Consider the following 22,500-nt stretch of genomic DNA (forward strand, 5'->3'; position numbering starts at 1 on the left):
CATCCATCCATCATTGGTCCATCCATCCATCCATCATTGGTCCATCCATCCCTGTATCCCTCCATCCATCCATCGGTCCATCCATCAGTCCATCCCTCCATCCATCCATCCATCCATCCATCCATCCATCCATCCATCAGTCCATCCCTCCACCCACCCATCCATCAGTCCATCCCTCCATCCATCATCCATCCATCCATCCATCATTGGTCCATCCATCCATCCATCCATCCATCCATCATTGGTCCATCCATCCCTCTATCCCTCCATCCATCCATCAGTCCATCCCTCCATCCATCCATCAGTCCATCCATCCATCCATCCATCCATCCATCCATCCATCCACCCCTTCATCCATCCATCCATGCATCCACCCATCCATCCCTCCAGCCATCATTTCATCCATGAATCCATCTGTCCATCCATCCATGAATCCATGCATCCATCCATCAGTCAGATTAAGTCTGGGTTTAATCCGATGAGCAGAAGAGACCCTCCAACAGGATGAGTCATGCACAGAGAGCAGTGAGTCTTCAGTGTCACAGGTGTGACGGCAGGTTTAACACTGAAAGCTGTGCTGTATGATCACAGTTTTAAACAATTTCTCTTCTGAGCTGAGAAGTTCACACCAGTGAGACATTAAAGACTCATTACTGCTGCCAGTAGCTCAAACAGGTGTCTCATTGTAATCAGATTACATTATTTAGTTTGAGTAAATGTTATATTGTTGTGAAAAGGCCTTCGATGTGGCTCGTTTCTCAGCGTGGCCTCAGACTGACAGTTCCAGGGTTCTGTGGGTTAGTAGTTAAAGATCAGTCTGAGGAGTAAACACAAAGACTTCATGCTCATCAGCTTCTGCTGTTGCCTGCTCACTTCTCTTCTTGGGGCTCACGTCTGATTGGCTGAAGATCGGCTACATCAACCTCCAGGCTCCCGTACCTGCTGGAGCTCCCGGGCTGGTTTGTCACCGTGTCTGTGAAGTTCTGCTGTGGGTGTTGTCCTCTGCTGCCCCCTGCTGGTCTGATTTCTGCACACCTGCTGCTGATCTGTAGTCCTCTCAGAATAAACATCATCAGTTAGTATATCAAAGTAAAACATGTCTCTGTCCTGAGTGGAAATAAAAGCAGGTTTTAATCTGGCTCACTGAATCTATGCAGAGCAGCATTCTGTTTATGTGGCTTAGAATGAAAATGTATTATTACAAAATAAATTGTGCGTTGAATAAAAACATTTCCCAGGGGCCTCCTGCAGTCAGACAAGTTTTTTTACATAAAAGAGCTCACCTGCTTGCTCAGGTGTGAGTGGGCTGGCTTAGTGTCAGCAGTGTGGGTGTGGGGAGCTGTGAGTGGGACAGCTGAGCCTGAGGTGTGATCTGTGTGGCAGCAGGTCACAGGTACACGTGTCAGCAACACACACACATTACTTCCTGTTACAGATGAAGTGAGCTAGCTAACACTGGGGCTGTGTCCCAATTGAGAGACCGTATGCTTGAACTACGCGCACTACTGAAGTCTGTATCTGCAGCAGGATGGAGCTAAAATAAATGTTGGTTTCAGTTCTATGAAGCTTTGAGTATTTTGGATCAGTAGCTGCTGTGTTTGTTGCATCATATTGCTGTAACTGTTTATATGCTTTATATATTCTGAGGTAAGTTGATCTATAGTGTTACATCATATTCTATAAGGATGTTATGTGTTTGTAGACTTTCTGCCCAGTTTGACCCATTTAGCAGAAGTCAGCCTGTTTAAGGCTCTGATATCTATTCTGTGTGACTTACAGCAGTTATGACATGGTCTGATTTTCTCACCCAATAAAGGAATATTTCATATATCAGTCTACTCTTCATTCTATCAGACACAGTTATCACAGCTCGCACATTTGCTTGTTACACATATATTCAATTCAATTTATTTATTCAATTCAATTTTATTTATATAGCGCCAAATCACAACAAAAGTCGCCTCAAGGCGCTTCATAGATACAGAGAAAAACCCAACAATCACATGACCCCCTATGAGCAGCACTTTGGCGACAGTGGGAAGGAAAAACTCCCTTTTAACAGGAAGAAACCTCCGGCAGAACCAGGCTCAGGGAGGGGCGGGGCCATCTGCTGTGATTGGTTGGGGTGAGAGAAGAAAGACAGGATAAAGACATGCTGTGGAAGAGAGACAGAGGTTAATAACAGATATGATTCAATGCAGAGAGGTCTGTTAACACATAGTGAGTGAGAAAGGTGACTGGAAAGGAAACACCCAGTGCATCATGGGAATCCCCCGGCAGCCTACATCTATTGCAGCATAACTAAGGGAGGATTCAGGGTCACCTGGTCCAGCCCTAACTATATGCTTTAGCAAAAAGGAAAGTTTGAAGCCTAATCTTGAAAGTAGAGATAGTGTCTGTCTCCTGAATCCAAACTGGAAGCTGGTTCCACAGAAGAGGGGCCTGAAAACTGAAGGCTCTGCCTCCCATTCTACTTTTAAATACTCTAGGAACAACAAGTAGGCCTGCAGAGCGAGAGCGAAGTGCTCTAATAGGTTCAATGCTTATATGTAAGCATTGAACCAAATTTAGTACCAACATATTAAACGAACAATATTTGTCTCTTATATATGATACATCTGTATATACACTGTCAGAGATACTTGTCTTTGAGTGAAGATTTAAAGTGATAGGAAATATAAATAAATGCAACTTGAATCTCTGACCCAGAGTTCAAGCTCACTGCTGTAATATATCCTGTAATAGATAGATAACATAATAATCTGACAATACTATAATATTGTCCATATTATATTCACATTACCACAGTGAGATGTCTTTAGTCTCATGAACAACATTAATTGTTATTTACTAACTAATCTTAAATGACTGTTCAGCACAGACATGAAGCCCAACAATCATGTTTTACAGTCCCGTGGTCTCAGCCTCAGATACTCAACTGATCAAAGTGATGTCAGAACAAAAATGAATGACCAACATTTTTCTCCTTCATTTCTGTCAAACAAAGCTGTATGAAACGTACGTAGTGCGCGTACTTCAAGCGTGCGGTCTCTTAATTGGGACACAGTCCACGGGTGCTTTCATATGGACGCTCAGCATCAGTCAGGAGCACCTGGACGAAACCAAATCAAAGACAGGGGTGGGTGAGCTAAACGAAGCTCATGCTAGCAGACACATTTATAAGGAACCTATAAATATTTCTAATGTTTCTAATCATCTTTCAAACTTTGTTTCATGAGTTTGTCATCAAAGCAGCTGTGACGCCGGATCATCAAAGCCCGGCTTTGTGTTCAAGCTGAACCCTCAGGTCAGAGGTCAGCTGGGCATCAGCCTTCTCTGTGAACTTCCTGCTCCAAGATCTGAGCGCGCTCACATCAAGGGGATCGACTGAGCTCCGCCTCCCCCAGTCACAGCCGTTATCAGAGGAACATGTGTGTGATGGCTGCACTTACAGCCACACAGGGGTAATATCATCATTGTATTGTATTGTATTGTATTGTATTGTATTGTATCTTTATTTGTTTCAGACATATAAAACAAAAAAAACAATATATACACACACTACATATATTTTCATTTACAGATACGAATATATATGTAGATATACACACACACACATGTATATTAGTGCTGAGGCTTATACATAACGTTGCATTCACATCTGTTTCTTTAAATATAGGGATTAATTTACAGGACAATGAAGAACTGGTTTTGGTTTAGAGTTAATTCACGTATCCACATAACACTGCATTCTAAAATAAGTGCGCACATTTCAGTTTACACTGTTATGTATGATTAATCTTTGTTTTCTGAGTTACCTTAGTTGCAGCTGCTCCAGTCCCTTGATTGAGGAGCCAAGACGTGGAAAAGGGGCGGAGCAAGCCTTGATGGAAAACTGCAGATTGGCTCATTCCATACCTCGGGACCATGGGGGGGATCGAAGTTCATGATGTTAGTTTCAGTTGGGTTTTGTGTGTTTTACCCCTTTTGTGGGCTGATTAGCTGATTATTATTTATGGGCCCAACATTTTGAATCTTTTTGCAGGATTGAACTATGATGTTTTGGGGTTTAATAAAAAATCTCTTGTTTTTGGACTTTCACCTGTGGCTAAGTTTCCTTCGCTGCTCGGTCCATCACAATGTCACACAGATAAAATAAGGCTGTGATCCTCACAGCGCTCTGTAACCTGTGCTTAGTTACCATGGTGACTTAGCAGGTAACCTCACACCTCTGGTCAGGCCAGCTTCATCTATCATCGGTCAGGGTCAGAGGTCACAGGGAGTTATCGACTCCATTGGTCAATCCAGGATTTATTAATGTAGCTACAAGTGAGTCGGCAGGAGGGCTGCAGGCAGCATCGGACCAATCAGGAACACGGACAGGATGACATCAGATCAGGATGAAGCAGGTAGCACAGCCGAGAGCTCGTCACAGCCTGGTCCACCTCATCGTGAGACCAGCTCCGCTTTCCACCGCAGCCCTGAGAGCGAGCACGCGTCCGCCCAGGATCGTGTCCTACTATTACAGGTAATACCACATGGAACCACACATATACTTTAAAATCCTGCTGCAGCCAACAGGAACACGGCTGGAGTAAAGTTCCTCTGAACTGACCATCAAACACAAGCGCTCTGGCTGTCTGACCTCTGAGGCTTCAGGGAATTATATCATTTTCCAGAGATCTGATTGGTTAGTTGGAGGTGATCTTTAATGCCATTTTTGGATTACATGTCACAGTAAACACAGTCCTAACAAACCTCAGCTGTCCTGTGGACTCTGTCTGAAGATGTTTGACCTTTCCTCTGACAGGGTGGTGACATACCTGGGGCCAGGTGGGACCCGGGTAACGTGGGACCACCAGCGTTTAGAACTGAAGAAGCCTTTCAGAGGACGGGTTAAATATCTTCAAGAACCTACAAATTAAAAAAAGTCCAGTTCCTATCAGGTAGTCTCACCATGACCCAGGTGACCGAGGACCTCCACGGGTGGGTGGCTGAGCTCCGTCCTAAACTTAGAAACTAATGACACTTTTACACCCGATGTTGGTGGTTCTGGATCAGGAAACAGTCAGTCATTGAGCATTAAAGAGGCGGACACAGATCGAGGACAGAAACCAGATTTATTCTCACATCAGACAGAAACAGGATCCACCTGATCAGGACCCGACACTCATCCTGAAACCAGGTTTCACCAGAAAGATGCCAGAGAAACAGAACCATGGCAGGGTGCTACAGTGGGGGGAGGAGCTTCAGCAGCAGAATCAGGGGCGACTTTGTTTACGGTCCAAAGTTCCCAATACAGTCCAGGAAGATTAAGTTCAAAATCCCAAGATACCAAGATTACCAGGCTTAGCCGCTGGGAGTGGCCAAAGTCCAGAGTATTTTTTAAGTACATGATGGTGAGAATTAAAGCAGCAAATCCTGGTGAAAGCGCCAGAGTTTGTCAAGAGAGGAGTCCTGGACAGTTAGGACTCCGAGACGGGGTCCTGGACTGGTTCTACGGGGTTCTGGACTGGTTCTACTGGGTCTTGGAATGGTTCTGCTGAGTCTGGTTCTTCCTCCTTCTGGACTAGTTGTAAAGACTGCTGGAGTTCTCCAGGTTCCTTGACCGGTTCTCGGACAGGTTCTGCGGAGTCCTCGACCAGCCCTCTCACTTTCTGAAGTGGTTCTAGCAGTTCTGGACTCAGATTTCGGGTTTCAGCAATGAGTCGTTTGACACCAACCATCCATTGGCTAACCTCAGTCACATGGTCAACCATAAGAGAGCGATGGATGTCATCAGCCGCGTCCCAGCGACCCTTCTGTAACTCTGAGAGACAAACAGACGAGTGATCACACAGGTGAGTGAACACTCACCTGTGTGATCACACAGGTGTGCAGTGAGACACCTTACCTGCAGACAGGGTGTCCATGCGCCTCCTGACAGGAAGGCTCAGTCTACCCGACCTCCAGCTGTCCTCCATCAGGTGAAGGCGCTTTGCTACTTCATTACACACCTGAGCCTGCACACAGGTCAAAGGTCGCTCTGAGTTAAACACATTTTTGTGTTAACAGAAAAGGAAATGACTCGTTGGCCTCTCGGTGGCCCAACCTGGTACTGCAGGTGAGACTGACGCTCAGAGGTGATTTGAAACATCTGGTTATTTCTCTGATGAAGATAATGGCTGTGTCCCAACTCAGCGTCTGCAGCCTTAAAGGCCGCAGACTCAAAATGCAGCCTCAAACGCGTCCTTCATTTCCCTGAATTTCAAGGATGTGGCGGTGTAGACAGAACAACATTTGTCTCTTATATATAAAACATCTGCATATACACTGTCACAGGTACTTGTCTTTGAGTGAAGATTTAAGGTGACAGGACAAATAAATAAATGCAACTTGAATCTTTGACCCAGAGTTCAAGCTCACTGCTGTAATAACTAATAATGATTAATATAATAACTATAATATTGGCCATATTATATTTACATTACCACAGTGAGATGACTTTAGTCTCATGAACAACAGCAGCTAATTGTTAATTACTAGCTAATCTTAAACGACTGTTCAGCACAGGAATCATGTTTGACAGTCGTGTGGTCTCAGCCTCATTAAACCACACAGAGCTCGTGTAGAAACAAACGAACAAAACACGTTCTCCTTCATCTCTGTCAAACAAAGCTGTGTGAAACGTTTCCAGTTAGTATCATGGTTGCTAGGCAACCTGGGCAGCGCGACGGAGGCTAGACCGTCCCGTTTCACAAGCCTCGCACTTCCGGCCTTAGCGGTCTTTGAGTGGGCGGTCCTTGAGACCGTTAAGGCTGCAGACCCTGAATTGGGACACAGCCAAAGTTTCAGCTCGGGGTCAAAGGTCACTTTGTGCTACAGTAACATTCACTGCGACGTGGTGGCGCCCCCTGCTGATGTAATATATAGAGATTGACAGACCACATGGCTTTCGTGCATTGCATGCCGGGACCTCGTGGCAAACAATCAAAGCAATGCATCAAACGCCAGCGTTTGCAGCACCGCAAAACGTTCATTCTCTGGTTCCAAAACCTTCTTGCTTTTTCTTTGCCCCCCAAAAAGGAATGTACAAAACGAAGGAGAACAATGCCGGTCCGTACAAAGACGGACTTGATGAAAAGTCAAAGAAAAGATACGAGGAAAAAATCAAAGGAGTGAAAGGGTCAGACCCTTACGAGCACACAGAGGGACAAAAGACGTCAGCGTGCTGCCCAACTTTCACCACGCTCAGATTTATAATCATACGGTTCTTGGAGTGAGTGCATACACTCATGAAGTTTTTAGTAACTTCAGGTCACTGCAACAAGCCCAGGTACAGTTTACCGACGGATGGGTGCAGGACCTTGAAATAAACCGAACGAAAGACCATCGTACGTATCATAAGTTTACCAGTCTCACAAATCGTCGTCATAAATACACATTCCTTAACCGTTTATTAATAGGACCTTTGAGCTCAACGGTAATTAATTAGTAGTGGAAATAATTTCTGGTAGCATCACAGAAATGTAGCAGTGACAATAATACTGTATGCTGTAATCGTACTGGGCAATTAGTGATACAAAACAACTGTTTTACCCTGTGAATAAAAGTATATGTTTTTGTCAGGGTACCATAATAACAGAAGCGAAACGCAATATTGTGTCAGGAAAATTCACTATTTATGCACAATAAACAAAGGAGCATAGCGCGACAATTTCTGTTCAGCGCCAGACTTGCTTGTAACCTATAACCTATAAGAAAAATGACATATTAACAACCAGTGATTCCTGAGATTAGGGACAAAACAGGTTTTAATTTTCTAAAATATATTTTTTGATTTTTCAAAAACATATTTGTATATAATTGTTACCCAAACTTTTGGCTGTCTCACCATGTTTTGGTCTCCCAGGTGTAACAATTTTTAATAATTTATGTTTTTGCTGGAGAAGTGCGAGGTTTTTGTCAACACCGTCAAAAATATATTTTAAATGAAGTTGTTTCAGCTCTTCTGACTATTAGCAGCTTCTCTGTTCTACTGTTTATGCACATATGTTTTCAAAGTAATTATACCAGGTTTAAAAGTAAGATTGTTTTGGCTTTTTATTATTAGAGTTACAGTCATACATATTTTCAGAAGCTTGTATTTAATCTGAATAAGAAACAATCATATTTGGTAGCATTTATTGAGAAAATTGAGTATTTTTATTGGAAGATCATGAGGGAGGAAAATATATGGTTCTTCAAAAGAGAAAGATAAACAAAAACTCCATATTATGGAGTTGACAACGTCTGACGGTGGTGACAAACTAGTAGAAAACAAGATATTATTTCTTTCAAAATGACCATTAAACCTTAACAACCTTTGTAATATCACAAGACGCATCATAACTATTCTGTTTTTGCACACGTCAAGTTCTGCATCTTAATAGTTCACCAGCAAGCAGCCGCCTGCTGCTGATTCCTAAAGTTCTCTGTGGTTGTGTTTAGACGCTGCTGGACTTTCTCTCCTTTTGTCTCTGTGCTTGTTTCCTTCTCTTCTGACTTATTTCTCTTCCTTTCAGATCACTGATGTTCTTTATTTTTCTCTTTTTCACTCTATTTCTCCATCTTTCACTTTATGAGAAACTCTTTCTTCAACTCAGGCTGGCTGTTAATTTTTTCTCTCCTTCTTTTTTAAATATCATTGTTCGTTCTCTTCCGTTCCTCTGACAGCTTCCCCTTTGCTATTCTAGCCTGAAATGTACCATTTTGTAATTACTATAATTTTTCTGAAGCATGTGCATTTATACAGATTAAGGATGAATATTCACAACACAATTATGCATTAAGCAATAGAGATGCTATCCGGTCTTTAAGTTTGATGCCATTAGCTGATTCCAGGTCCAAACTCCGCTGCAGGTCCCAAAGTCACAGGAAGTCTGCAGCATCACTCAGAGTTACAAACTGTCTAAATTCTTTCATCTTTAATAAAATGATCAGTGTGGCTGTTTTACCAGGTGTAACATCCAGGCATCCATGAAAACAGAATATATGAAATTTAACAGTTAGAAGTTAGATTGTTTCCACCTGAGCATGATACACCAGCTCTGCTGCCACCTCCAACATAAATGAAGACAGAAAACTAAACAGCAGTGACGTTTGTAGGGTTACTGAAGTTGGGCTAGCTGCTATATAATGATGTGCTACGTGATTGCTAGCGACACAGCTATGTTAGCATAAACACAGTGAAGCTGGAGGATGAACGCTAACTTTTTTCCACTTGATAAAAGTTAATGCAGGGTTCCTGATGGTTAGGCTGACAGTGATCACTGGCTGTTTTTAGGGGCTTGTTCAGATGTAACAGAACAAGATAAAAAGCATTAAAACATTTTAACAGGCTTAATAAACACAGAGTAGTTTGGGCCTGGAAGCAGGATTCATACATCATCACTTAAAGACCAGCTCTCGGGCACAGCTAGCTCAGCAGATGCCACATGATCGGAAGGTTGGGCGTTCAAATCCAACGAACAGCGGCTAACCTGGATCGGTAGCTGCCCACTGCATCACTGAGTGAATGGGTCCAATGCAGAGGACTAAGCATTTTCCCACAGGATTAATAATGTAAACATAAACAATGAGATTCAAGATCAGGCAAATTCGATAATATTTGGCACATCTGTGAAGCAGAAATATCAGTAAAATACACAGGAAGTAATATGACTGAAATATTAATAAAAATAACTTCATATAAATGGTGAATAGGACACTTTTGTGACATTTGTCAGCACCATCAGACAAAAGTCCTGATGGTGCTGACAACATACCCGACTTTCTCTCATAACACATGTTTTTCTGACAGAAGCCATCTTGTTGTTCATCAGCTGCTTACGGCCTCTACAGTCTACCTAAATGAGGCTTTTTACAAGAAAAAAGAATTAAATCTGGGATTACATCGACCGTGGTTGTGACAGAGTTTTATCAGAAAGGTGTGCAATAAATGCAATAAAAACATTATCACAGCAATGACCTCATGGCATGTGTCTCAAACAGGAAGTGGTAAAGGGGTCCTCAGAGTGCAAGCTGTCCACAATAATTCCTGATTTTTTTGCACTTTTGAAAAAATCTGATGGTGTTGAGAAAAACTCTGGACACGATTTTAATCACTTAAAAAATAAGTAAAAATAAATTTTCAATGTCATATTTTGATAACATATAAGGTAAATACTCAGTGACGAGAGCCATGATGTTTAATTTTAATTTGTTTTCTGTATTTTAATATCATCACACCTGCTTGTGGACAGTGGATTTACTGGTAATGTGTTGTACCATTTAAAATAAACATATGTATAAAAAATGCAAAATCATAGTTTTGTTGTATAAACATTGCCCTGGCTTGTCTTTTAGGCAGCTGGGCAACACTTGTATGCATGTTTTTAACCACAAAACTGGGTTTTATCTGCCGGACATGCTTTGTCCCTTATCTGAAGAATCACTGCACAACAGCAGACTGAGCTGTGTGGGAATGCTTGGAGCAGATAACCTGTGAGCGTTCTGGGACGTTGTATTTGGTCTTTGAATGGCTGCAGTCCCGACCACCCGTGGCTCTTTGTTACCCCATCGGCTTCCCGTGGCTGTCATGCGACCGGCTACTGCAGTTAATAATACAACAGCTCCCTGCCATTTTTGGTTTCTTTTTATCGCTGTGACTGTTTTCATGTGAAAGCCTGCGTGCACTAGTACTGCTTGCCACGAGTTCCCAGAATCCTTTGCGGTTTTACCCCTGAATGACGTCACATTTTGAACTCACTTTCACAGCGCGTCTGCAGGCAGCGAGCGCTCCGTTCAGCACCGACATCACGCCCTCAACTTCAGGCTCACTCTCTGATTGGCTGATCGCAGCCTCTCTCTTAGTCCTCATTTGCCCCAGATGAGGAGGAGGGGGCGTGGCCACGGCACCAGGTGGAGGTCCAGCTGGGAGAAACCAAACAACAAATGTCTCAGCTGTCAGGTGTAAACTCACCACATCTCATTACAAACCTTTCTTACCTGGGTTGAGTAGAGGCGGAGCTACAGCACAGGGAGGTGGTGCGAGAGGGTTGGAGGAGGGAGGGGCTGCAGGTGGGGCTCCTGCACCTGTAGGTGAAGGTCATTATTAAGTATTAATCTTAGCAGCAGGAGGATCAGCTGACTGTTTGTTAGTGATGGGAATTCTAGCTCTTCAGGTTGTTTTATTGCTTTAATCAATTTATTATCAACAACAACATAAAATTATGGACAAAATGAAATACTGATTCACTCCATAAAATGTAAAACATAGATTATAAAATACAAAAACCAACTATTTACAATTCTGCTATTAACTACTTAACAACACAACACAATATAAATGAAAATATGCAAAACAAAGCGCAGACGCACGTTCTCCGTCATGCAGGCAGGATTGTTTGGAAGTGCATTCACAGGATTCAGAATAAACTTTCTGAATCCTTTAACATCAGCAACTGAAAATAGTTGGAAATCAAGTGCGGTCATGTCTGCAGGTCTTTATCAGCCGAGTCGTGTCTTGCTGGGTCAGACTTCTGCAAACGCTCTCATAGAGCTGTGGGTTGGATCAGGGTGGTGGTGGTGGTGTACTGCACGATGCTGCTGCAGACACACTGGCACCTTCATTAATATCACACTCAGCTGACTGTGTTTGATCTCCCCCTGCACTGATGGGTGGACAGTTGTCAGGTTGCAGGTTGTTTGTGCAGCTCTGTACGACAGTGTCTTCTTGCAGACTCACACACAGATGTTGCTTCTTTTCTTGGTGTCACTCATGTTCATTGCTCGACCTTTCTAATGTCACCATGTCGTCTCGTTGTTGCCCCCGGCTCTCTCTCTCTCCCTCCCGCTCTGTTCCTGTGCTACTGTGAGTGTAACTGCCGCCCCTCCCCCCTCTGCTCACCGCAAACACAAGGCTCACGTGCGGCGTGAAGCAAAAAAAAGTGCGAGGAAAAAAACCCAGAAACATGGCTCCCAATAAGAGCTGTTTCGTTATCGAGCGACACATCACTACTGTTCGTACCTGAGGTCAGCGCTGGAGGCGGTCTCTTGTTGAGGAGGTTCCTCTGTGGTCCGTGGGCCACCTGAAGGCCATAGGAGAACTGAGGGGGGTCGTTCCAGCCCCGCTCCTGGTTACCTGCTCAAAGAGTTGGGAGTTTTAAACCAGCTCTAAACGTTCCTCAGTAAGAGCTGCACGCAGTCACGTCTGCTCCACTGCTCCCCGTACAAATGAAACACCTGAAGGGCCGAGCTCACGCCGCTTTCTACTTTATGGAATTAAAAATGGAGTCTGAACAACAGCGAAGAGCGTTTCTACTTTTGAGAACACTGCTGACGGCAGGGACCTGACAGTCTGCAGAACTCAGATAAAGACGTGGTCCTTCCACCTGGGACGTTTCAGGTAAAGGTGAGATGGTGTGAGGTTCATGGACCCACATCACGCAGGAGAAGGTTTGTGGAGATTCGTTACTGTGACTCAGTGACTGATTATTGATCCCCTCACTGGTCACATGATCCATCCTCTAATTTAAAGCACACTGGGATCAATATCTCAGTTTGCCCTGTGACAGATGGCTGAAGCTGTTCATGTGATCAATGACCCTCATCAGAAACACACCATCTGATGCCTCGTAATCAATAACTGATCAATGAAAGCAGCTCTGGAATCTAAAAACAGCAACACTAACGTTGTCCACGTGTGTGTAAACATAAGGAGGTCAGTCAGGTCGTTTATCGAGCCGTCACTGATCACGTGATTTCCGCTATAACCTGATCAGGACTTTCAGTTTGTGGAAACATCAAATGAAACTCCTGTTTGCACCTGGATGATGATCATCTGGTGCATGACTCGTGAGCCGAACCTAAATACACTCAGGATTAAGAAACACTAACATTTACAGGTACCAGGTGTGTGTTAGCTGGCTGAAGCTTCCGCGAAATGTAAAACTAACAAGTTTTTGAACGAGGTTCGTCTCGTCTTTCTTTCCACGCGCGGTGTCTCTGATGTTAGATAAACACAGACTCCCTTCGGAGTCAGCTGACCACGTGACTGCAGTCCGGTACTACCTGGCTCTCAGGTGATTCTGTTCCAGCTGAGCAGGCGGACTCATTTACGTGTCCAGCCAGTCCAACCAAACTCCGGTTCATCATTCTGAACACGCAGACTCCACTCATAGAGAAATCGGCATGTTTAAATCAGACATAAATTCAAATGTAACCTTACACGTACTCATACAAGTCGCAACAGCCCGTTACCGTTAAATAAAACACTAATTAAACCTCGTTTTCTATTTTATGGATTGTTTGCTGGCCGAATGTCGAATAACAACCCAATAACTGGCACCTGACACAGATTATGTTTACACGCTATTTATTTACAGCCTGTAGTCCTAAAAACGTTAAATTCACAGATTTGTGAATGAAGTTCGTCACTGTGTTCTGTTAATAGACGATGAGAGGAGAGCAGATCGTTACCGGGCACGACGCCGTTCATTAACATTAATGTCCTTCTTCATGGAGGCAGAGCCCCTCTGTGCCGGGAGGAGGAAACTCACCGGGTTTAACGTACATGTCCTCCATGTTGGAGTCCAGAGAGCAGCGGCGGGAAGCTGGGCTAAGCTAACCGGGAGGCTAATCCACCGAGCTAAACAGGGACCGAAGCTTCGGGGCAACTTTGGTCCAAATTAAACTTAAAGTAAACCGACACAGAGTCCTGCTGTGGACGGGACACGCCGGGCCCGCGTCAGACTGCACGGGGAACGGTTTCCGGTCCAGCTTCAAAATAAACGTTTCTTGAAACGTTTATTTATTTTATATTTTTCTAATATCACTCTGAATAAATATTATAGCATTTACACAGACCAATATTAGAAAGGATATGCATTTTTATATGTATTTTTTCTTGTTCAAGGTGAGATAGATGTGCAAAAACAGAGAAAACTCTTCTGTCACCACTGAATTATTGGAATAAAATAAATTGCTGCATATAAAATAATAACCTATGATAAAATAAAAAAAATATAACATTTAACAATAATATTATACAATAACTGAGTTACTTAAGTGAGTAAATATACGTTTTCTGATTATGACAAGCAAACAAAGAAACAAGATGACTTTTTAGAGTTAATAATTTATAAATGTTAGTAAAAGCCCAGAAACTAGAAAATAAAATAAACGATTATAGTGTTGCGTTTAAACATGTTCTTACGTTTAATGTTAAGGCTTTTACTTTGAAAAGGAAATGGTTATGTATCTTGAAATGTCTCGAGCTTCACGAACTCCCAGCATTACAAACATTTCCGGGACACGTGGCCGCTGTGTCACAGATATGATGACGTAGTGAGACACGCAGTGAGCCTGAAATAAAGAGAGAGCGAGACTGTAAACAAACTAATGAACCTGGATGCAGTCATTAGTTGATCTCTGGAGTATTTTATTGTGAAAGTCAAACTAATAACCGTGTATCGTGCTCCCGTTAGTGAAGTGAAAAGTGAAACTTTGATCCAGGAAATAGAGGTTCAACTCCACAAGACCATTTTTAAACTTTCTCACCTGAAGTTCCTCATCAGTTACAGTCTCTGTACTCGACCCCACCAACCTGTCACATCTGTGTCACACCTCTTAGAGCCACTGATAATTAATCATTTATAATCTTTCATTTCTCAGCAAATGATTTGAAAACAAACAAAATGAATTGCCTGTCACCATATCTAACGGTCAAAGTAATCACACTCCAGTCAGGGGTTCCTCAGGGTTCTGTCCTCGGTCCACTGCTCTTTAGCCTCTACATGCTCCCACTTGGTACAATCATAACGAACCACAACATCTCCTGCTGTTCCGTGCAGATGATCTTATGATGTGACCTCTGTCAGCTGCACTGATGACATTAACTGCTGGATGTCTAAAACCAGGCAGAGATACTTGTTCATATTTATCATCCCTGTCTCTGAAGCAGGCCATGCCATCCTAATACAACCTTGGTCTGCGTAGTCGGCAATAAGTCAGACTGGTTTCCAGTGGGTGTTGCACTCAGCCAGAGCTGCCCTCTGTCATCGATTCTCTTCATAACTTTTATGGACAGAACGTCTAGGCGTAGCGAAGTGTCTGAAGGCTTCACTGGGTGGTCTCAGAGTCTCTTCTTTGTTTTTTTGTAAAAAATGTGGTTCTGTTGGCTTCATGGAGTGCTGGCCTCCAGCTCGCACTGGAACGGTTTGCAGCCGAGTGTGAAACAGTGGGAATGAGAATCAGACCTCCAAATCTGGAGGAGTATTAATCTCTGTCTCTCTTCCACAGCATGTCTTTATCCTGTCTTCCTTCTCTCACCCCAACCAATCACAGCAGATGGCCCCACCCCTCCCTGAGCCTGGTTCTTCCTGTTAAAAGGGAGTTTTTCCTTCCCACTGTCACCAAAGTGCTGCTCATTGGGGGTCATATGATTGTTGGGTTTTTCTCTGTATGTGTTATTGTAGGGTCTACTGTACAATATGAAGTGCCTCGAGTTGACTGTTTACCAGACATTGTGTGAACACGACCACAGTAGTAACACTGAGTTTTTTACAGTGAAGGGTGAGATAGGAGAGGGAGGGGAGTGATGACATCAGCAGGAGGAGGAGAGTCAGGGAGAGGGAGGACAGAGAGGAGAGGAGGACAAGCAGCATCGTTTATCAGGCAGAGAGGAGGGAGAGAGAGGGAGAAACAAACGCTGGGCAAGCACAAAGGAGGAGAAGAAGAAGACTGATGGTGTCGTCGGAGAGAGTGACAGCCGGAGGAACGAGAGACACTGAGAAAGACAGACAGAGAGAGAGAGAGGCGAACGGGAGAAGACGTTAACAACCGTCCTCTGGGCCCGTGTGTATGTGTGTGTTGGTGATCAGCTGATTGGAACACACGTATTGGAGGGCGGAGCCATGATGGGCAAGGACTACATGTTGGCCATCATTATAGTCAACTATGATGGTAAGACACACACAATCACACATACATGCAAACAGGGGTCCTGGTGATGCTGCTGCCTAACCAGGACCTGCTAACGTGTTTGTCCACAAAAATGAAACTGCAGCCTGTTAGCATAATCTCATGACCTCTGACCTTTTAGCTTCACTGCTCTGACACAGACTCATGATTCTGAACTTGTTAGCTTATGTTCGTTGTGTTAGCATGTTGTCATGATTGAACCTTAGAGCTTTAGCTTCAGTCTGTGTCAGTACATCATGTATGTAGCCAGCAGGTGCACCTTTCACACAGTTACTGTCAACGTGGATTATCCAGCTGCAGCAGATCTGTCAGTACAGCCATCACTGTAGTCAACGTTAAGCTGTCAAATGTATAAATATAAACAGAAATATTACTGGAGGCAGAGAGGGGGTACACAGGTTCACAGATATTTAAGAACATTTGTTGTTGTTGTTATTTGGGGTCTGTTAGCATGATACCATGTGTTAGCCCTAGCCTGGCTCTAGAGTTTGTTTGTGCAGGTACGTGGCTACACGGAGCGAAGCATTTGGATATATAACCTAAATGCTCACTTTAAGTCTTCCAGCTAACCAGCATATGAGTGCTGATTGGAGGAAAAGTAACAGAATAAGCAGAAATAGTCTTCAGTGTTTTTATTGTTAATGCAACCTTTTTTGTGAGCTTTACTGGCTAACTGACTGACCTTCTGGTGTTCGGGGTCCTCATCAGGCTCATTAGGCCCAAAAACATTTTAGAGAGGGACAGGAAAACACAACAAAGTCTACAGAAGGACGGTGGTGTTTGTCCTCCATCACTCGTCTTTAAAGGGTCATCATGAGCCAAAGCTCCGCTGCAGTCGGTACACAGGACGCTCAGGTCACAGCCTGTGAAGTCAGCTGTTTGTATCCAGGGCTGGACCAGACTCAGAGCTGCCATCGTTTCTCATATATATGCAGCGTTGGGAAGGTTACTTTTGAAATGTATTCCACTACAGATTACAGATTACATAATCCAAAAAGTATTTTGTAACATATTCCGTTACGTTACTCAATGACAGTAACGTATTCTGAATACTTTGGATTACTTAATATATTATCATGCTTTTTTACAACTACATGAATGTCCTATTGCTGTGATTTATTACTATTACTGAAGGTTACTCTCCACACCAACACAACTAGATGTTTAAATCTTAATATAAATGAGTAACAGTAGGTGGACATTAGGTAAGGCTGCACTTTCTGCAGTGATCTCGTATAGAAAACTATTCCTCGCGTATATAAAACAGGTCCGCGGCTCCGAACCGTAGTAAAGGGACCTCTGGCTAATACGTCGGGTTCGTGTCGGCTCGTAGCTGAAAACTAGCTTTGCTTTGTTGTCTGGGTCAACTTTGCTAGCAGAGACAGAGAGAGGCGTTGAAAGGCTGCTCCAACAGAACTTATTGTTTCAGAGGAAAACACGAACACAGCGTACAGTCGAGTCTTAACAGCTTACTTACAGCTGGGCTCGTCAGGCTCCCTGTTTGGCTGCAGTGGTTATTATTATATTTACATTATATTTACGCCTACAACTGCAAAGCTCTCCAGCGAGTAGTGCGGTGCTCTGAACGGATAATTGGAGGTGAGCTTCCCTCCCTCCAAGACATCTACAGGAAGCGCTGCCTGAGGAAAGTGGGGAGGATCATCAAGGACTCCAGTCACCCCAGCCATAAACTGTTCAGACTGCTTCCATCAGGAAGGAGGTTCTGCAGCATCCGGTCCCGTACCAGCAGACTGAGAGACAGCTTCTTCCACCAGGCCATCAGACTGCTGAACACATCATAGACACCTCAGCTTCACTACTGGAACTTCAACATTATGCACTCCATACTGTATATAAATGCCACTTGTTTTGCACATATTCAACTCTGTATATTTTATATATTTTATTATTATTATTATTATTATTATTATTATTATTATTATTATTTTTACTATTTAATTTGTAAAAATGTGTATACACACACACACACACACACACACACACACACACACACACACACACACACACACGTAGGAAAATATTTAGTATACACATCCAGAAATGCATACACTATTATATATTGTACATATATTTATTAGTTTCAGGTTGGCCATTCTTGTATTTTGCTCGTTTGTGTTGTTGTGTTTGCACATCTCTGTTGCTTGTGGGGCTCGCACACAAGAATTTCACTCGCATGTGCTGTGCCAGTGTGCCTGCACATGTGATGTGACAATAAAAAGTGATTTGATTTGATTTGATTTACATGCTTCCAGCTCCCGTTTCTGCTCGGTGACAGCTCCTACTTTTCCTTTTTCTCCCTCCTCGCTCACAGACCCATAACGGGTACAGCAGTCCATTCTCCCTGCAGCACGGACTACACGGGCCGGTTTATCCCCGACATTATCTTCACGGACCGGCCTTTAAGGTGTCGCGGATAAATACAACAAAATGAAACTAGTACCGGTACCGAAAAAAAGAAGATTTATTCATAACACGCGTGAAAAGACCCAGGAAAACCGAGTAAACGATAACAAAATAACGCTGAAAAACGATAAAAACCCTGAAAACCAAACATTTCACACCTGAGCCTCAACTCTCGCGGCCCGGTACCAAACGACTCACGGACCGATACCGGTCCGAGGCCCGGGGCTTGGGGACCGCTGCTTTAGGGCGATGCCCGTAACACTCTGCCTGTTGCCTTCATATTAAATCATTTTTGTGAATAACTTCTTCCTTCGTATCATCATGCGGCTGCAAGTAGAGGTGACATGGGCCGCGAGATTGAGACACAGACATTAGAGCCTCGTTTTGTTTGGGGCGTGGAAACCAAAAACAGAGAGGGCATAGCCGAACATATGAAACAGGAAGTACCGCCGTGTAATCCATTTATTTCAACAAAGTAACTGTATTCTGAATACCACCTTTTTAAACGGTAACTGTAACGGAATACAGTTACTCATATTTTGTATTTTAAATACGTAACGCGGTACATCATTCATTTCTATTATTCATACCATTTAAAACAGCCGGGTCACACATGTACAAAATAATGTCCCAAATACAGATTAGAAAATGAATAAAAAGCTAAGGCGGATTTTTTTCTTGAAAAAACAAACAAAAAGAAAAAAAAATAACAAAAATTTGTAACTTTGACCAACAGATGGAGTCTCTCTTATTATTATTATTATTATTTTTTTTTATTTATTTATTTATTTAACCTTTATTTAACCAGGAATGTCCCGTTGAGATCAAAGACCTCTTTTTCAAGGGAGTCCTGGCCAAGAGGCAGCACATTTCCAAACAAATACATACGAACAAACAAAGTTAAAATTACAGAAAACAATTACACATTATTGAGGCAGCCTGTAGGCCTTTGAGTTTAGTTTTAAAAACATTTAAAGGCAACAGTTCAGTCAGTTTCCAGTCTTTCTGTAACAGGTGCCACGAAAAAGGCGCAGAGTGCACAAAGGCTTTCTTACCCAGCTCTGTGCGGACAAGGGGAACAGACAGCAGCAGCTGATCATTTGAACGCAAGGAGTAAGAACCACTATTTGTCCTTGTGACCAAAGTACAAATATAAGGAGGCAGCAATCCAAGCATAGCTTTGTAAATAAAAGTGTACCAGTGCCCCTGTCTTCTAATGGCCAAAGAAGGCCATTTTACTCTTAAGTACAAGTCACAGTGATGGGTCAGATATCTACAGTTGGTAATAAACCTCAAGGAAGCATGACACATCGTGTCCAACATTAGAAGACATGAAGAAGAAGCGTTCATATACAGAATGTCACCATAATCTAACACAGATAAAAAGGTTGCAGTGACAAGACGTTTTTTTACTGCAAAAGAAAAACGAAGTTTAAGTCTCAGTTTCTTTACAAGTCTCTCTATATGTGGTTTAAACATATAGAGCTTAATTGTAAAGCTTCCTTTACAATTATTATTGTAAAGGAAGCTTCCCAAACACGGGATAATCAAAGTATTTCTTATATTCGTATCTCAGTCGTTGGTGCCGTCTCAGTCCTGAACCAGCAGAAGCTCAACGTTCAGCTTCAACATGAACATTTATGAGACAAACCTTTAGTTCATGCTCAGCAGGCGTCTCTCCCTGTTTGGGGAAACAGACTAAAATCAAGGTTTGGATGAGCGTGACTTTAAACTTTCATCTTAATCTGAAACACGTGTGATTATATACCAGGAATATTAAATCCCCCACATGACTGAATGTAAGCGTCTCAGTGTGTATAAGCTCCCCATCACAGGTAACTGTCGTCTGACACAATCAGTGCTCTGCTGTGGGAACGACTTTCAGGCCGCAGCTCTGCTGGTCAGCAGCATGGCCCCGCCTCCCCGTCTCAGGCTGATCGTATCGTTGTCTTTTAATCAGCCCATTCAGCGTCTGGTGTCTCAGAGCACTTATTAATTATTCACAGCTTCTCCGGTTTCCTCTCTTCCTCTAACGCAGCGTGACCTCCGATCACCGCCGGCCTCTCCTGTTGTAGTTTTTACAGAGATATCAGGAATAAAACAGGAAGATTCAGAGCTCAGAGAGTCAGCAGTGTGAGAGCAGAGCAGAAGGCCTGAAGGACACAAGGTGGTGGACGTGTCCATGCTCGGGGGACAGCTCATAGAAACATACAGACTTATGTTCAGGCTCAGGATTCTCCAGAACAACCCAGGACCCTGCAGGGAACCAGAGAAGCAGCTCGTTCAGAATCCGCCTGAGAAAACGTTTCAGATCCACGGACGCACATCTGAACATCGCTGACTCAGTGCAGAGAGCAGCCAATCACAGAGCGTTCAGCTGCCTTTAAAAGGACGCTTTCATTAAACGTGAGCTGCTGAATGTGTCTATACAGAAATGCAACCGCTCACTTCATTGAATTTAAAATGATTGTAAGTGCCGTTGCTTTCAAAGTGAACCGATGCAGTTGTGATGTGTCAGCGCTGACTGCGCGTGCATGGACGTGTCCTCTGCAGCAGACAGCAGTGCTGATGTCCCGGGATCGATACCTGATCTGATGATGGGCAGAGCGGTGCTTTAACCCCATACGACCCGAACTCTCTTTGATATTTGGGCTGATCGGGACCTGATGAATGTAAAAACAAAGAATTACCTGATTTTTGTTTTTAAGGAAAAATGAGGATATTTGTTTAAAATTTCGATATTACAGTAGCAGCATAATGTCCTTGTAAGTGGACATCAGGCCCTTGTAGAGCAAAATTGAGTATTTTGGTCTAAATAACCCAAAATGTGATGTGCACATATGAGGACGCAGGTTAAAGCAGCTGTGAGGTGATGGATGTCTGAGCTCAGTGTGTGGACTCAAAGCTGGAGCTGACAGTGAGCAGCATGTTTCAGCTGCACACAAAATGAATGTTTGTCTGAACTCTGAGTTCAGAACATTTGAACATTTTCACATCTGAAAGAAGTTTGACGACACGATTAGAGATGAGTGCAGTAATGGGATTACTTTGGCTAGTGCTTTATTTGAACCCTGACTCGCATTTATGGATGGAGTAACACTCATCATCATCATCATCATCATCACGGGGTGCTAGTTGGTTTAAACAGAAGACTAAAATAATTTAAGAATATTTAAGATTTTGTAAAATCTTCAACGAGTGTTTTCAAACTCAAAGTAAACTTTATTGTCATCTCTGCCATGTACAGTTCAGTATATGGAGACGAGACGACGTTCCATACAGAGCACAAGAACAACATATAGGAAGAGTACGAATAAATCTAAAAATATAAAGGGGAGTAAATGTACACTTTGAGGTAAAAGGGTTAATAACAGTCTAAAATTTACAATTGAGATTTAAAGTGACTTTGTTTAGAATGACCAACGTAGCAGCTTCACAGTGTGAAACAAAGTGATCAACATAAGCAGGACTGTCCACAGAGCAGCATCCAGCAGTGGTCTGTGGCGTCCAATAGAGTCACTTTACAGTTTGTGTGTGTGTGTGTGTGGGGGGGAGGAGCCTGTGGTGAGTTCAGCTGCTGTCCCGCAGTCTGCAGGATCGGCCCCGGTGCTGCAACAGCGTCTGCCGTATGGGAGGGAGGAGAAAAGAGTCGTGTGAGGGGTCACGCACGATGCAGGAGGCCCGACTGATGCAGCGTTTGTGAAAGATGCAGCAGAGGCAGAGATGTCCGATGGTGTCGGCAGCTGCTTTGACGATCCGATGCAGCCGGCTGCGGTCGCCAGCTACATCCACTGCTGTGACCTGCAGGGGGCGCTGTTAAAAATACTTACTGATATAGACAATACAAAAGGGTCTAAATGTGAAGGCGCACATTCATTGGCTAATCAGTCGATCACAGTTTGTCAGCCAATGAGCGTGCTCCTGTCGATGCTCCAGTCTATCACACGTGTGATAGAGCAACTCATGAACAGAACAGGAACCACACACATCGCCCACTGGTGGCCATCAGATTGAATGCAGGTTTAAGCCCCGCCCATGTTCTCAGAGACAGAAGCTTGCTCCATCTTTTAAACAGTTCACATTTACCTGCTTTGT

At 43.3% G+C, this 22,500-nt stretch overlaps 2 protein-coding genes across 4 annotated transcripts in view; one reads left to right on the forward strand and one right to left on the reverse strand.

Moving 5' to 3' along the window:
* Positions 1 to 5,103: 5,103 nt before the first annotated feature.
* On the reverse strand, positions 5,104 to 13,765 carry sra1 (steroid receptor RNA activator 1). 2 transcript variants are annotated; one of them, XM_082548242.1, is made up of 6 exons: positions 13,560 to 13,765; positions 12,029 to 12,142; positions 11,008 to 11,094; positions 10,769 to 10,932; positions 5,894 to 6,002; positions 5,104 to 5,809 (listed from the first exon to the last, which is right to left on the reverse strand). In XM_082548242.1, the coding sequence occupies exons 1-6, from the start codon at positions 13,582 to 13,584 to the stop codon at positions 5,466 to 5,468; spliced, it is 843 nt and encodes a 280-aa protein (XP_082404368.1). In that variant the 5' UTR covers positions 13,585 to 13,765; the 3' UTR covers positions 5,104 to 5,465. The 2 variants fall into 2 exon arrangements, with proteins under 2 accessions (XP_082404368.1, XP_082404369.1); XM_082548243.1 differs by lacking the exon at positions 13,560 to 13,765 and adding an exon at positions 13,480 to 13,556.
* A 1,844-nt stretch (positions 13,766 to 15,609) lies between these two features.
* apbb3 (amyloid beta (A4) precursor protein-binding, family B, member 3) overlaps positions 15,610 to 22,500 on the forward strand; it is a 12,454-nt gene continuing 5,563 nt past the window's right edge. For both annotated transcript variants that reach the window (XM_082548152.1, XM_082548153.1), the window contains exon 1: positions 15,610 to 15,963. In XM_082548152.1, coding sequence (XP_082404278.1) covers positions 15,915 to 15,963 — 49 coding nt within the window. In that variant the 5' untranslated portion in view covers positions 15,610 to 15,914. The remainder of the gene's footprint in view (positions 15,964 to 22,500) is intronic.

This window comes from Aulonocara stuartgranti, assembly GCF_965226115.1.
Source record: "Aulonocara stuartgranti genome assembly, chromosome: 10".
In the NCBI taxonomy this organism is placed as follows: domain Eukaryota; kingdom Metazoa; phylum Chordata; class Actinopteri; order Cichliformes; family Cichlidae; genus Aulonocara; species Aulonocara stuartgranti.